Source organism: Portunus trituberculatus, chromosome 47 (assembly GCF_017591435.1).
Source record: "Portunus trituberculatus isolate SZX2019 chromosome 47, ASM1759143v1, whole genome shotgun sequence".
Lineage (NCBI taxonomy): Eukaryota > Metazoa > Arthropoda > Malacostraca > Decapoda > Portunidae > Portunus > Portunus trituberculatus.
This window is the reverse complement of record NC_059301.1, coordinates 31,276,914-31,293,485: the sequence shown is the minus strand read 5'-3', so window position 1 is coordinate 31,293,485 and position 16,572 is coordinate 31,276,914. Positions and strand designations below refer to the sequence as shown.

General features: G+C 42.4%; 1 protein-coding gene across 1 annotated transcript in view; it reads left to right on the top strand.

Annotated features, from left to right (window-relative positions):
* LOC123520833 (putative neural-cadherin 2) overlaps positions 1–16,572 on the top strand; it is a 241,129-nt gene that overhangs the window by 195,567 nt on the left and 28,990 nt on the right. Inside the window, exons 12-17 of the mRNA XM_045283469.1 lie at positions 121–309; positions 1,243–1,459; positions 2,033–2,241; positions 3,452–3,621; positions 4,785–4,929; positions 7,074–7,265. Of these exons, the coding sequence (XP_045139404.1) occupies positions 121–309; positions 1,243–1,459; positions 2,033–2,241; positions 3,452–3,621; positions 4,785–4,929; positions 7,074–7,265 (1,122 nt within the window). The remainder of the gene's footprint in view (positions 1–120; positions 310–1,242; positions 1,460–2,032; positions 2,242–3,451; positions 3,622–4,784; positions 4,930–7,073; positions 7,266–16,572) is intronic.

Below are 16,572 nucleotides of genomic sequence, written 5' to 3'. Positions count from 1 at the left end.
AGGAACAAAGAAAAAACAACTACTTTTAACATAATCCATTGATTTACCACATCACTTTTTATTACCCACTGCATGGAAGAGAGAGAGAGAGTACCAATAGAACATTTTTACCTTCTTCAGGCAGGTCATGGGATCATCCACTTTACCATCGCTCCTGACAGCGATCCAGACATCTTGTTCAGTGTGGATGCGGCTGGGGAGGTCCGGGTGGCGGGCCACCTGGACAGGGAGAAGAGCCCCACCCACACTCTCCTCGTGTGGGCGACGGACGATGGTGTTCCACCCCGGACCGCCACAGCTACCCTTGCAGTGAGTGTTCTTTTTTTTCATACATGTGGTTTAGATAGTTTTACATGGAGTAGTTACTGTTATTGTGATAAAGGGGAGCAAATACTGTACTTTTCATGTCTGCATGGACCTGAACTTTTCTTTCAGTAATTACAGGATGTTAGAGCATGACTATTAAAGGAAATATTGCTGTAGGAAGTATATGTCAATCAATATAGTTTTTTCTTCTTTTTTTTTTAAAGTGAAACGTGATTATCATATCTTTATTACAAGGCAAAAACTTAGAGGTTAAAGTTTTTCTTTTTACTTTTTATTAAAGTTCGGGATAAAAAAAAAAAAAAACAGAAGCATTTATACAACTGGAAAAATCCTCATGACTACAGAATTTTATATTATTAAAAATGGAAGAAAATGCTAACTAAATAAGTTTATGTAAATCAATCAAGTAGGATTTTGCTTTTTAAAAATTTGTTATCTGTGAGATGTATTTAATGTTAGATATGAGCGAGATGGAATAGAGAGATGTATTCAGAGTAATTACTGGTGAAAGAGAAGGACGGAATAAGTATGTAGTACTGTGACGTGAGTTAGTGGCTTTAGATAGAGAGTAGGAGTAGGTAGCGGGAGTAAGATGAAGTAACTGGCTTTTGATAGATAATGTCTTCAGCTCCTTCACTTCACTTCAGTTTACACCCTTATTCTGAAACTCTCTTAACGACTATTTTCAAATACCACAAGGAATTAGACTTAGCTATGCGAAGGATGAGAAGGAAATCACTCATTCCTAACAGGTAACATACATCTTAAACTCTCCTGCTTTTCAATTCACGCCTCATAATCTCAAACACTGGACACCCTTAGGAACTATTTTCAAATGCTAAGATGAACCTAGCAAATTAAGTGAGATTTTTTTGTATGACGTAGATTTCACCCCCACCATCATCACTCGAACAGGTAACCGTGACAGACGTGAACGACAATCCTCCTTTTCTGAGCGAGCCCAAAGGTGGCGTGGAGGTGGAAGAAAACGGAGAACCTCAGATGGTGACGAAGATCAGACTCGGCGACCCGGACGACTGGGATTTGGGTCACGGGCCGCCCTTCAGCCTCTTCCTCGACCCCAGAGCCCCAGAGCACGTGTCCTCTGTTGTCAGGGTGGAGTTTGATCCCAGTGAGTAGACGGAGAGATGTTGAGGTGACTTAGAATAGACTGGGAGCTTTAAGAAATTAATTGTAAGGAGATTTGGAGGAGGAAAGTGAAGATAAGGTAAGTTTTTTGTTCAGTAATAGAATTATAGAGTGGATTAAGAACAAGATTAAGAGAAGGAGAACGATGATGAAGGGGAAGGAAAGGACAACAAAGAGGACAAGAAGAAAAGGGAACAATAAGCAGAAAAAAAAGAACATTAGGAGAACGTAGAGAAAAAGAAGAATTAGTTCGATAGCTAATAATGGTGTAGTTTCAGTACCAAGAGATCATACATTAAAGAACTAAAATGTTTCGTAAATGATCATTTTTAAGTCTGCAGATATTCAAGTCCACGTAAAAGATGAACGATTCAGGATCTAGAATATAAAGCCAAGGAGAAAAGCAAATAAGAGAGAGAAAAAAAAAGTGAGAAAAATAGTAGGTTTAAATAGCCACACTTTTCACCCAGTCCAAAACTTAAAATAAATAACAATAAACTAAATAACAATAAACCTTCTTTCCACCTCTGTATTTCTTTCCTTCCACATCTCACAGAGGCGGAAGACGGCAGGGGCATTGGCGTGGTGTGGGTTCGCGGCTCACTGGACAGGGAGGAAAGGAGAGCCCTGCTAGTGCCCGTGGTGGTGGGTGACGGCGCCCCGCAGCCCTGCACCGCCACCCTCACCTTGACTCTCAACGTGGGCGACCAGAATGACAACCCGTTGACTCCCGCCGCCAAGACTGTCACAGCGCATGTCCTCAAGGTCATCACACACACACACACACACACACACACACACACACACACACACACACACACACACACATGGTAGTAGTAGGAGTAGTAGTAGCAGTACTAGTAGTAGTAGTAGTAGTAGTAGTAGTAGTAGTAGTAGTAGTAGTAGTAGTAGAAGTAGTAATAGTAGTGGCAGGAGTAACAGTATTATTATTAGTAGTAGCAGCAGCATCAGTAGAAGTAATAGTAGTAATAGTCGTAGTAGTAGTAGTAGTAGTAGTAGTAGCAGCAGTAGTAATAGTAGTTAGTAGTGGTAGTGGTAGTAGTAGTAGTAGTAGTAGTAGTAGTAGTAGTAGTAGTAGTAGTAGTAGTAGCAGCAGCAGTAGTAGGAGTAGTGGTAATAGTAGTAGTAGTAGCAGCAGCAGTAGTAGTAGTAGTAGTAGCAGTAGTAGGAGAAGTAGTACCAAACGCAACAGCAGCAGTAGCAGCAGCAATAGCATCAGCAGCAGTAGCAGCAGTGGGGAGTATGGAGATAATCTTAGTCTTAATTTTGACTTAACTAATTTCTGGGTAAAATATTCTTTCTGTTAGTCATTCTTGTCGAGTCGTGATCTACGCAATGAAAGAATCAACTGGGAACAACTGATTTAAATAAACTTAACATAATATCACCTGACATAGCACAATTTTAGCAGTTTATTGAAGGTAAAGTATATAAATGAATTAGTAAAAAAGCAGGGATGGAGGTACAAAAGGAAGAATATAACTGAACACGAAAAAAAGAAAAAAAAATGATAATGACACCTCCATATTATCACTGACAATGGCGCAGCTATTGTTGATGGTGGTAGTGATACTAGTGGTGGTGGTGGTGGTGTCGGTGGTGATAATGGTGGTGATGTTCCTCTTAACATCACAGCATAACAAAGAGATCTACTAATTTCCAGTGTTTATTTATATTATTTACCGTAGGAGGAGTCGCGATAAGAGGTCACGGAAGCCTCCACTCCACTGCTTCACCCTTACCGTTAATAAAACTTTACTGGCCACAACTCATCAAATGTGGAATGGACCCAACACCTGCGCCGCTGCACACACACACACACACACACACACACACACACACACACACACACACATTACACACTTTTCATAACTTAAATTGGAAGAATCTTTTTTCATTCCTTATCGTTAATTGTTTATTGCCACATGAACTTCGGTTTATCTCCCCCCAGTAGGAGGGAGAAGGGAGTGAGAAGGTGCCCCTAGGGAGGATATACGTGAAGGATCCTGACGAAGGCGCCGAAAAGAGGATCTACGCTTGGAGGAGCGCCCCGCCCTTGCCCGGCTTCTCCCTACAGCAAGACACTGGTCACCTGCACATGTCCAACGCTGTTCCCCCGGGCAGGTATACAAGAGAGAGAGGTTGTAGTCTTGGAGGGAATATGGGAGGATGAAGGTCCATGTTCTCTCTCTCTCTCTCTCTCTCTCTCTCTCTCTCTCTCTCTCTCTCTCTCTCTCTCTCTCTCTCTCTCTCTCTCTCTCTCTCTCTCTCTCTCTCTCTCTCTCTCTCTCTCTCTCTCTCTCTCTCTCTCTCTCTCTCTCTCTCTCTCTCTCTCATTATCGTTCTCTTTCCTTACTTCCTTCCTTCCTTATCCTTCCTTTGTTCGAAGGCTCCCATTCTCTCCTCTGTATCCTATCACCTTTCATTTCCGTCGTTTTTCTTTATTTCTTTCCTTCCTCATCTTCCTCCGTTACTTCCTTCCTTTCTTGCTTTTCTTTTCTTCCTTTAGTTTTGATTTTCCATCTCTCTCTCTCTCTCTCTCTCTCTCTCTCTCTCTCTCTCTCTCTCTCTCTCTCTCTCTCTCTCTCTCTCTCTCTCTCTCTCTCCCCTACCTATATCTTCACTACTGCTGACTTCTTCATTCTTCACCGGTCTACATACTCCCATCACTCACTACCTATACGTATTTCCCATACCCGTTATATACATTAACGTTCCTTTAATCCAAATATCATGTTTATCAGCCATACCAATTGTTCCAAATTACGGGTTTATTTTTATTTATTTATTTATTTTTTTTTCATCCATCGTGGCGAGATATTCAGGATTTTTCTTTTAGGGAGTGGTGGTGGTGGTGGTGGTGGTGGTGGTGGTGCTGGTTGGTGGTGGGAGTTAACATAAGACGTTTATCCTTTCATTTTGAGTAACCTTGTTTTATTACTTATATACTCTTTGGTAACCGACATCTTAAATGTACCTCTTTTTTTTCCTTTTGGTTTAGGATTTTTGCTTTTGCCTTAGCCAAGATTTCACTATTACTTTAAAAGAAGAAAAAATTATTTTCTTTTCAGCAGTATATTTACCAGCCACTCCTTTTTTTGTAGCTTTTTGTTGCTCTATGCCAGAGTTCCCTATTATTTAAAAAGAAGAAAAAACGTACCAGTCACTCCCTTTTTTTTTTTTTTTTGGTTGCCCTAGGCCAGAATTCTCTATTACTTTAAAAAGAAGAAAAAATATACGATTCTTTTCCGCAGTGAATTTACTCTCTTCTCCCTCTCGTCCCTCAGTTATCACCTGCAGTTCGAGGTCAGCGCCCCAAGCCAGGGTCAGTTCGGTGTGGGTGCCAATGTGAGTGTGCAGGTGGATCACGTCAGCCTGGAGGACCTCACAAGTGCCGTGCCCCTCACTGTTCCGGCGCCTTCGACCCAAGTTGTAAGGCACACTCCTTATCTGGGAGTCTTATAAGCTTGTCATGTGTCATGTGTCTATTTTCAAAGGGAATAGCGGCGGCCATGACTTGTGCTCTTTGGGATGAGAATGTATGGCCTGCATTCGTAAAGGCTTTATTTTTTCCTCGGGTTTATTTTCATAGGTTATAGACATGATGACTGATGTATTCTTTGTGATGTGTATTCATGGACTCTTTTTCATCAAGGTTGTTTTCAAAGAGCATAGAAATGTTATTAGTTATCTGTGGTGTTCCTATTGACAGACCTGGATAATGGATGCAAGTAGAAGAGAAAGGGAGGATGAGAAGTGTAAATATGATAAGATTCTTAGTAGATCAGAAGATGCTGATGAGTGTAATTTGATGAGTGTTATTTGATTCGCGATTCTCTGTCTGTCACTGAATAGGCTACACACTTCAGCCTCTTCTGACTGACTGTATTCAGCCTCTTTATCACCACCGGAGTGTTGCATCTCTTCCTATCTTTAATTGCTATTTTCATGCTAACTGCTCTACTGATCTTGCTAACTGCATGCCTCCGCTCCTCCTGCGGCATCGCTGTGCAAGCCTTTCTTCTTCCTCTCACCCCTATTCCATCTAGCCCTCTAATGCAAGAGTTAACCAGTACTATCAATCATTCATTCCTTTCTGTAGTAAACTCTAGAACTCCCTGCTTCTGTATTTCCATCTTCCTAAGACTTGACTTCTTTTAAGAGAGAGTTTTCAAGACATTTGTCCCTGAAGTTTGATAACTCATATGAACTTTCAGGGGACTGGTAACCCAACGGGCCTTTTTTCTCCATTTTTGTTGCACTTGGCCTGTTTCCCCTCTTGCATAAAACACACACACACACACACACACACACACACACACACACACACACACACACACACACACACACACACACACACACACACACACCATGTTGTGTTGTTGCGTTTTTTTTTTTATCATGCAAATAAAGCTGCATATTTTTTGCATGTGAATGAGGGACACCCGGCTCGCTTCGTCAGCCCAGGAACTCGCAACTCAGTTGTTTGTATAAAGTAATTGTGTGTGTGTGTGTGTGTGTGTGTGTGTGTGTGTGTGTGTGTGTGTTATTTGGGTGCATGGGTAAGTGGATGTGCCGTCTCGTCAGGAGGTGAGAGGCACTCCACACAGCACGGGGCGCATCCGCTGATGTTATATACGTCCATTTGCATGAACTCATTTGTGGAGCATGAAAGGAGTTGGACGGTGGCTGACAGGTTGTGGGAAGGACTGGGATGGCAAGGCAGGCTGGGCTCCAAAACAGTCCGCGGCCAAAGACTTTCTAAGAGACTCTTGCATTGTTTTTAGTGCACAGCGCCTGTTTTAAGGACATTAGTATTCTTTTGTGTTGTGCGTGGGAGTGTTAGTAGATACTTACCACATGAAAGACGTTTCAGCGGGATCCTCAAAAGAAAGACAATAATAATGATAATAATAGCAATAGTTATAATGATAAAATTCTTCTCCATAGACAGGCAGTGCATTCCTTTGATAGCACAACTCGTTAAGGTAAGGGCAACATTGAAGAAAATCGATAAAAATCTGCAGAGCTGAAAAACTGATTGTGTATTACATAATTCGATGTGACAGACAGGATGCACCCCTCTTGGAAACTAGAGTGTATAGAGTTCACTTTATTTTCCCCTCCTTAGTGTTAGCATAGCAGTACGTGTGGAACACTATAATGTAATATGATGAACTTTTATCCAACATGTTTCACCTACGAGACCCAGTAGTGTGTATCTACAATTGCATTCAGGAGGACTGAAGGCTGTATTATCGTAGTTAGGCAACCTACTTGTCTGAAACTTTGCACGCGGTACGGATTATGAATACTTAACAGGTAATAATACATAGAAGCAACATTTATTATAATTATCTATTGCTTGAAAATATAAATTAACGATTTTTATCGGTATTCACCACCGCTGCCTCTATATTATAATTATGTAATCGCTTCTCCTATAAATGAATTCCGGCAGTGTTGTGTGGTGTATGTATGTAATAGTGTCACGTGCCACACCGATGGAATATTCTCATTGACTTTTTGTCGACCTTCAGGCTTTCCTTGCCCCTCAAGTGCGGTCTCTCCCGCAGGCAGGAACACCCGTTCTACTCAGACTGGTGGAGGCAGCGCAGACCTTTCTGGGCCTACCGAAGGGCGGGGTGCGAGCTGTCACCATCCAGGCGGGAGGGGAAGGCGTTGACTCGTCGCCTGTCACCCATGTGTGGCTGGTGGGTCCCGACGCGGCCGTCCTGTACCATACACTGCTGCACCGCCGGGAGGAGGTACGGTTTGCCACTTTTTCCCTGTCTTGTTCACCACGCAGGCGTCACCAGCACTGCCTGTCTTGTTTGTAATGCATAAACATCTCTTTGACTGGCTATTCAAGATTCATTGTTTTTATTAGTTTATTATCTCTGCATTGTGTGTGTGTGTGTGTGTGTGTGTGTGTGTGTGTGTGTGTGTGTGTGATTCAATTCACCTCGGTTGCCTGCTGGTCACCCAGCCAGCCTTCCCCATTACGGAGCGAGCTCAGAGCTCATAGACCGATCTTCGGGTAGGACTGAGACCACAACACACTCCACACACCGGGAAAGCGAGGCCACAACCCCTCGAGTTACATTCCGTACCTAATTACTGCTAGGTGAACAGGAGCCACACATTAAGAGGCTTGCCCATTTGCCTCGCCGCCTTCGGGACTCGAACCCGGACCCTCTCGAGTGTGAGTCGAGCGTGCTAACCACTACATAACGCGGTGTGTGTGTGTGTGTGTGTGTGTGTGTGTGTGTGTGTGTGTGTGGCTACCGGGTGAGTAACAAGTGTAACCTTTTCCTCGGGGGTTGGGGACCTGGGTTGCCTTGCGAGGACCCTTCAGCTCCACACGGAGGTGCCGGACTGCCACTCTAGGAAGCGAAGCACGACGCTCGGCTAACACCAAGTACTCATTCACTGTTGGGTGGACAGGGAGGGGGATGGATGTGAGAAGACCGCCCGTGTGTCTGCTCCACCCGTATGTGGTGTGTTTCACTGTTTGATCTGCTGCAGTCTCTGACGAGACAGCCAGACGTTACCCTACGGAACGAGCTCAGAGCTCATTATTTCCGATCTTCGGATAGGCCTGAGACCAGGCACACAACACACACCGGGACAACAAGGTCACAACTCCTCGATTTACATCCCGTACCTTCTCACTGCTAGGTGAACAGGAGCTACACGTGAAAGGAGACACACCCAAATATCTCCTCTAGGCCGGGAATCGAACCCAGGTCCTCTGGCTTGTGAAGCCAGCGCTCTAACCACTGAGCTACCGGGCGCGCGTGTGTGTGTGTGTGTGTGTGTGTGTGTGTGTGTGTGTGTGTGTGTGTGTGTGTGTGTGCGTGCGTGCGTGCGTGCGTGCGTGCTTGTATATACAGAATAATTCCTCTGCAGGGCTATATATTTCATGCATAGAATAAAGAAAAATCCTGTATTATTACTGTAAGCTGAAACAGACTTGGTCAGACAGACACCTGCCACTTGCCATGCGCCACTCGCCGGTCTAGCGTGTACTCAGCCTTCTCTCTCGCCCGAGCCTGAATTCTTTCCTCGTATATTTTCATCCAAACATATATTTTTTTTTTTTCGTTACAATATAGTGAGTCCGTTGGGCAGCCGACACCGTGAATTCGTGTTTTCAGCAATAGTGTAACATCTACAGCTCGTTTTTTATATTCATTTATCAACCGAATGAAGGGCGAATCAGGTCGGAAAAGCCCTTTTTCGTAATGTATACATATGGCAAAAAAAATTGTAAAGGCAGTTTACATGCAATTGTTTGAGTCACACTTAGGAAAAGAAGAAAAAAAAAGAAACAAACATTAGCTTCACACTGTCCTTTGCGTCTCTCGTCTCTTCATCACTGTTCCTCCCATTCCTTTTATTCTTCATGTCTCTGTTATGCCGCTATACTGCTCAACTTATTCCACTCTTCAACGGCAAAGGGATGATAGAATTAAAATCTTACTTATATGTACGTAACAAAAGAAAACTAATCTTGCCATCAAATTATGAAATCATTTTTATTCTTTCCACTCGCACTTAACAATGTACTTAAGATGTTTTAAGGGTGATTTCATGACTTTGGTGATAGTTTAACTAGGACTGCATATATTCAGTAGCAAAGACATCTATAAGAGTCTAATGCCTTTGAGAGACCTTAAGAGAAAAACAAAGCGTTTCGAAACACAACCCTTGTCTCAGAATGACTAAACTATACAGGGAAAGTTCAAGAGACTACACAAGGAAGCATTTCAGACCACGGGTGGGCAATGGAAGGAAGTCTTGTGAGGAAAAAAAGCACGAAAAGATGCATTAACTTTGCTTCTGGTGTGATTAATGCCTCCGTGTGGAAATGTGGGCGTGGGGGTGTTGCCTCCTCACTCGAGACTCGTTGAGCATGAGCGGCAGAGAAAAAAAATATTGAGAGAGAGAAAACGTTCCATGGCCATGTTACGGCACGTTTTGAATCCACAAAGAATGAGGTGCAAAATTTCTAGTTTACATTCGTGGTAAGGGACGCCGCAGAGGTAGTTACGTAGCTACAGTGTGGGGTTGATGTTATGAAGGCTAGAGTAGTGTTACCAAACATGTACAGACATACATACATACTTATACAATAACTATTTTGCTCCTCATCCAAGAACAATGTGCAATGGTCAACAGTCTTCCTATGTTATTGTTATTATTATTATTATTATTATTATTATTATTATTATTATTATTATTATTATTTTGTTATTGTTATTGTTACTGTTATTATTATTATTATTGTTATTATTATTATTATTATTATTATTATTATTATTATTATTATTATTATTATTATTATGTATTTAATAAGGTGAGTATAGTTAACAAAAGTTTTAAATTTTGAATCATTTTAGGCCATCAGTAACAGGAATCAAGAGTGCATTGTTGATTAGATATTTTACCGTGTGTTAGAGAGAGAGAGAGAGAGAGAGAGAGAGAGAGAGAGAGAATATTCTGGACAGTAATGAAGGGACAACAAACTAAGGATTTCCCATCCACAGAAAAAAAAAAAACGAAATAAAAGAAAGAAGGAAAAGAACACTTCCTCAGTCCTCGGGACGTACACACAAAGGGAGCACAGAAATAGAGCAGAAATTCCGGTTCTAATTTAGGAGTAAAGATGACGCGACACTTGCTGGGAAAAATCTGAGGCGAAAGAAAAGCACACACCACACAGGCAGCAGCGGGGTTTATTACAGTAGTGGCAGGTTTTGGTTGGCTTTTGTGGTTGAAGATTAAACCGAGCAGATATGAAGAGATGCGGAAAGTATGGAGTAGCTGGGATATAGGAGTAGAGAGAGAGAGAGAGAGAGAGAGAGAGAGAGAGAGAGAGAGAGAGGTGCGGATGTGTGTGTGTGTGTGTGTGTGTGTGTGTGTGTGTGTGTGTGTGTGTGTGTGTGTGTGTGTGTGTGTGTGTGTGTGTGTGTGTGTGCGTGCGTGCGTGCGTGCGTGCAGGCAGACAGACATGGAGGCAGATGCAGACAGATAGCAACACGAGATAGACAGACAGAAATAAACAGTGAGACAAGAGATAGACAGACAGAAAAACTAACAAAATATAACCAAGAATAAACAATAACAATGAGACTTCTGCGTAGGGTAGAATGTGGAGGAATTTACTCAACCTACCTACCTACCTACCTTCCCTCCTACTTACCTTCCTTCTTGCCACTTTTCCTTTTTTCTCTTCATACCTCCTTGTGTACGTACCTTCACACTTTACCCCTCCTTCCTCCCGTCTATTCCTTCCTTGCTCCTTCCTTGCCTACCTCCCTCATTTTTCAATACTAAACAACCCCTGGAAACACTATTGACACAAGGATAGATTGATGAGTCCTGCCTTACCCGCCTACATACATCAATTACTTTTCCTAATGAATAATCGCTACTGTAATCTTTATCAGCCCTCACAATTATACGTCCCCAAGACAGGATGTTTTTGATGAGCACGGTAATTAACTAACCCCAAATGCGTGTCGTGGGAGACTTTAACGAAGGTGAAGTAATTAATGAGATCAGCGATTAATCAGGAATATTCTCGCGCCGCCACGAAGCTTCAGGAGACTCGAAACTTCGGGGTAGAGAATATAAGAGAAAATTTCATGTGCGTCAGTATTCCATGAGATTGAAAAATATATTACATAACCTCCTCCTCCTCCTCCTCCTCCTCCTCCTCCTCCTCCTCCTCTTCCTCCTTCTCTACTTCCTCCTCCTCATCCTTATCCTCTTTCTCCTTCTTCTCCTCCTCCTCTCTCTTTCCTCATTCCTTGCTTTAATATAGACGTAGACACCCCGTATGAATGAAGCGTGTTTGAAGGAATACCTCTATGTTTTTGTCTAAAAGAACTTATATGAAACATAAACAGAACCTCTGAAAGTCAAATAGCAAAAATTAAAATAAATGAAAATAGATATGATGGAAAAGCCAAACACATTCCAACGAATATGAGGACAGTAGGAGGATGAGCGGAGGAAAGGAGTTGTTACGTCGAGGAGAATTTATATCACAGACTGCTTGATGAGATGGCAGCAATTGATACGAGAGACAGTTGGTGAAATTGTTAGGACCTGACTCATCCCGCATTCTGAAGCGCTTCCTTTTTCTATGATGACTATTCATAAAACACACACACACACACACACACACACACACACACACACACACACACACACACACACAAAGAGACGACTGGTCATATTATTCTCATCGGCATTTTACGTATTTACTGTGTAGATTGCTTGTTAATCTATCACTGCAAACACGGAAACATCCTTGAAACACTCAATAACTTCCATTGCAGCCTGATGAAAGTTGTGGAGATGAGACAAAAACGATTAACCCTCTCAATACCGGGACACATTTTTACTTTGAAATTTGTGACCTTAGAAGGGAGCTGTGGAGGTCAGAAGATTAATAGCCACAGTCTTCACTATTTTAATCCCCCATATAAGTTTCTAATGCTGAATAAAATCACCAAATAGTAAGCAGGATGAATTTGGAAACGTACTAAAGGGGTTAAAGACGGAAACTCTACACATATATCCTGAATCCTTTTGTTTTCTTATAAAGACTCTAAATGCTAAAACAAGTAATCAAGTTCTCCTGGGTATTTTATCGATATATAACACAGAATTTTTGTTGAACTTTCATCAGGATCATGAAAACACACCTAAAAAGACTCACGGTAAAAAACAGAGAAAAAAATAAGAGATAGCAATAGTTGAATTGTCAGATGGAGAAACATTTTTGACATATCGTAACTATAGTCGTAATAGTTGCCGATAGTTTGTTTGACACACACACACACACACACACACACACACACACACACACACACACACACACACACACACACACACACACACACACACAACAGGATGGCATAACATACAAACCATATATCAATGGACTCAACTTATGCCACATGAACACTTGACGACTGCCCGCATCTTCCATATGTTCTTAAACCTGAAACCTCAAATCAGCTGCCGAGACAACTTACAGACACGAACATTCAACGCGAACATTACCTTTCTTACATAAGTCTAACAAGCCCTTCATTTCATCCTCTTGACTTTTTACCTTGTTTCTATTATTATATACTTCTTACTTACATCACAGGCTAGCCAACCACTACACAGAGATGAAAAAAGAGCTACGAAAAAAGTTTAATTGCCACTCCATGGAAGTCTGTACAGAAAGGCACGGAAGGGTCGGTTGGTCTAGTTTTAGAGGTTCCTTGATGCTCCTCTCTTCAAAGTGTTGGAGATATAGGAGGGTGGATAACGAACGCTATTGTGACTTGCCTCATCGTCCTCACTTGAACACCTGCGCTTGCCAAAATTTTTCACTATTTCTATGTCTCTTTTCTATTTCTCAGTGTGTGTGTGTGTGTGTGTGTGTGTGTGTGTGTGTGTGTGTGTGTGTGTGTGTGTGTGTGTGTGTGCACGCGCGCGCCCGCCCGCACGTAACCATAACACACGACAACAGGAGCAAACTATAGATGACCTTGTAAGTGACTGACAATCTACTTTCCAAGTATCGCTTTTTTAATGGTTATCCGACGCAGTGGCATAATAATTTCATTCAATCTAGTCAATACCTCTATCCAATCTAAAAGGAGAGAAGATGTCAATGAGAGATATGTAGAATAGCAAATATTATACTCGTACACTGACTCACCTTTATGAAATGTAGAAGAACATGAAAAATACTCAATATGGAAGCAGATTTCATATAAGCTACACGGGTCACGAGGCGTCCATCAGAGATAAAAATGAATAAATAAATAAAAGAGAGAAAAGCTGAATTTTTGCATGGCGTCTACTGTACATGTTGGTAAAGGTGGAAATTAATAAAGATCAGTCACGGTGCAGAACTGTGAGGTTCAGACTATGGCACAATTGAAAAGCTGAATATGGTTATGGTAGAGGAGTGCAGGCAGGCGTTTGCAATGAAACAGTGACGTAGAAATTGTTATGAAAGTGGAGAATTTGAAGTAGGGATGTGAAAAGTAACATTTTACTTCTTATATCGTCACTAAAGAGTGACAAGTTTGGAGGAGGTAGTAGACACCTACCAAATCGATAACTTATTTCCAGCGAGTTCTAATAGCACTAGTTCAGGGGATGCTGTGAACCTTCCATTAAAGCTAGTTGTGATCTCGCTGAACGTTTCCCTTTGTGTCTCACAACTCAAGGGGGCAGTCACAGCCTGCCCTCTAAAGACAATTCTCCTTCTTCACACAAAACTACATGCCCTTACCACACACACACTTCACTTGAAAATCAAAATTTAAAAGAAAAATGGGTACTCCAAACCATGCCTCGGAGTCCCCTTCTGGGAGGGACCAAAATGTCCCCAGGTCGGACACTCTCTGTTGACGACCACAAATGCCTTGACACCTCCCTCAACTTTTTTTACATTAACTTCTGCAACATTCGCGGCCTTAGATCTAATTTTCAATCTGTGGAACACCACCTCTCCTCTACCTAACCTTATCTTCTTTTCCTCACCGAAACACAGCTGTCTGAGGCAACTGACAGTAGCCCCTTCTCTGTTCCCTCCTACTTTCTCTATTCTCATTTTCGTTCCAAAGCTGGATGTTGCGTCTATGTACGCAACGACTTAACTTGCTTTCGTGCCCACGCTCTTGAATCTTCCGCGTTTTCCACCATCTGGCTTCGACTCAACAGTCACTCTCTAACTAAATTCATCTGTGCTGTTTATCTCTCCCTAACTCTTCTGACTATAGTAAATTTCTTCGACTATTTAACTTCCAAAGTGGAGCACATTCTGTCCCTCTACCCTTTCGCTGAGATTTCCATTCTTGGAGATTTCAATGTTCACCACCAGCTTTGGCTTTCCTCTCCCTTCACTGACCACCCTGGTGAACTAGCCTTCAACTTTGCTATCCTCCATGACCTAGAGCAACTGGTGCAACACCCTACTCGTATTCCTGACCGTCTTGGAGACACGCCCAACATTCTTGATCTCTTCCTCACCTCTAACCCTTCTGCTTATGCTGTCACCCTTTCATCTCCGTTGGGCTCCTCCGATCACAATCTCATTTCTGTATCTTGTCCTATTTCTCCAATCCCTCCACAGGATCCCCCAAAGCGAAGGTGCCTCTGGCGTTTTGCCTCTGCCAGTTGGGGGACCTGAGGAGGTATTATGCTGATTTTCCTGGAATGATTACTGCTTCCGTGTCAGAGACCCATCTCTTTGTGCTGAACGCATAACAGAGGTGATAGTGTCTGGCATGGAGGCGTACATTCCTCATTCTTTTCTCAACCTAAACCTTCTAAACCTTGGTTTAACTCAGCCTGTTCTCGTGCTATACATGATAGAGAGGTTGCCCACAAAAGGTACTTGAGCCTTCCATCTCCTGAATCTCATGCACTTTATATCTCTGCCCGGAATCATGCCAAGTCTGTTCTTCAACTTGCCAAACACTCTTTCATAAATAGAAAATGTCAAAATCTTTCAAACTCAAACTCCCTCGTGACTTCTGGCATCTAGCCAAAAACATCTCAAATAACTTCACTTCTTCATCTTTCCTCCTTTATTTCATCCTGATGGCACCACTGCCATCTCTTCTGTCTCTAAAGCTGAACTCTTCTCTCAAACCTTTGCTCACAACTCCACTTTGGATGATTCTGGGCTTGTCCTCCTCTCCTCCTCCTCTGACTATTTCATGTCTACAATTAAAATTCTTCGTAATGATGTTTTCCATGCCCTCGCTGGCCTAAACCCTCGGAAGGCTTATGGACCTGATGGGGTCCCTCCTATTGTTCTCAAAAACTGTGCTTCCGTGCTTGCACCTTGCTTGGCCAAACTCTTCCAACTTTGTCTATCGACTTCTACCTTTCCTTCCTGTTGGAAGTTTGCCTACATTCAGCCTGTTCCTAAAAAGGGTGACCGTTCTAACCCTCAAACTACCGTCCTATAGCTTTAATCTCTTGCTTGTCTAAAGTTTTTAATCTATCCTGAATAGGAAGATTCTCAAACATCTGTCACTTCACAATCTTCTGTCTGATCGCCAGTATGGCTTCCGTCAAGGTCGCTCTACTGGTGATCTTCTGGCTTTCCTTACTGAGTCTTGGTCATTCTCTTTTAGAGATTTCGGTGAAACTTTTGCTGTTGCGTTAGACATATCAAAAGCTTTTGATAGTCTGGCATAAAGCTTTGATTTCAAAACTGCCCTCCTACGGTTTCTATCCTTCTCTCTGCAACTTTATCTCAAGTTTCCTTTCCGACCGTTCTATTGCAGCAGTGGTAGACAGCCACTGTTCTTCTCCTAAATCTATTAACAGTGGTGTTTCTCAGGGTTCTGTCCTATCACCCACTCTCTTTCTATTATTCATTAATAACCTTCTTACCGAAACTTCTTGCCATATCTACTCCTACGCTGATGATACCACCCTACATCTTTCCACGTCCTTTCAGAGACGACCATCCCTTCAGGAAGTCAACAGATCACGCAAAAGATTTCTGATTGGGGCAGAGAAAACTTAGTAGTTTTCAGTGCCTCTAAAACTCGATTTCTCCATCTATCAGTTCGACACAACCTTCCAGACAACTATCCCCCTCTTCTTCAGTGACGTTCAACTGTCTCCCTCTTCAACACTGAATATCCTCGGTCTGTCCTTTACTCATAATCTTAACTCGAAACTTCATATCTCATCTCTTGCTAAAACAGCTTTTATGAAGTCTCCGCCAGTTTTTCTCGCCCCTCCAACTGCTTACTCTATATAAGGGCCTGTATGGAGAACTCTTCGTATATTTGGGGCGGTTCCAGTCACACAGATTTACTAGATAGGGTGAAATCAAAAGCTTTTCGTCTCATCAACTCTCCTCCTCTGACTAACTGTCTTTAGCCTCTTTCTCATCGCCAAAATGTTGCATCTCTTTCTATTTTTTTATCGCTATTTTCATGCTAACTGTTCTACTGATCTTGCTAACTGCATGCCTCCCCTCCTCCTGCGGCCTCGCTGCAGAAGGCTTTGTACTTCCTCTCATCC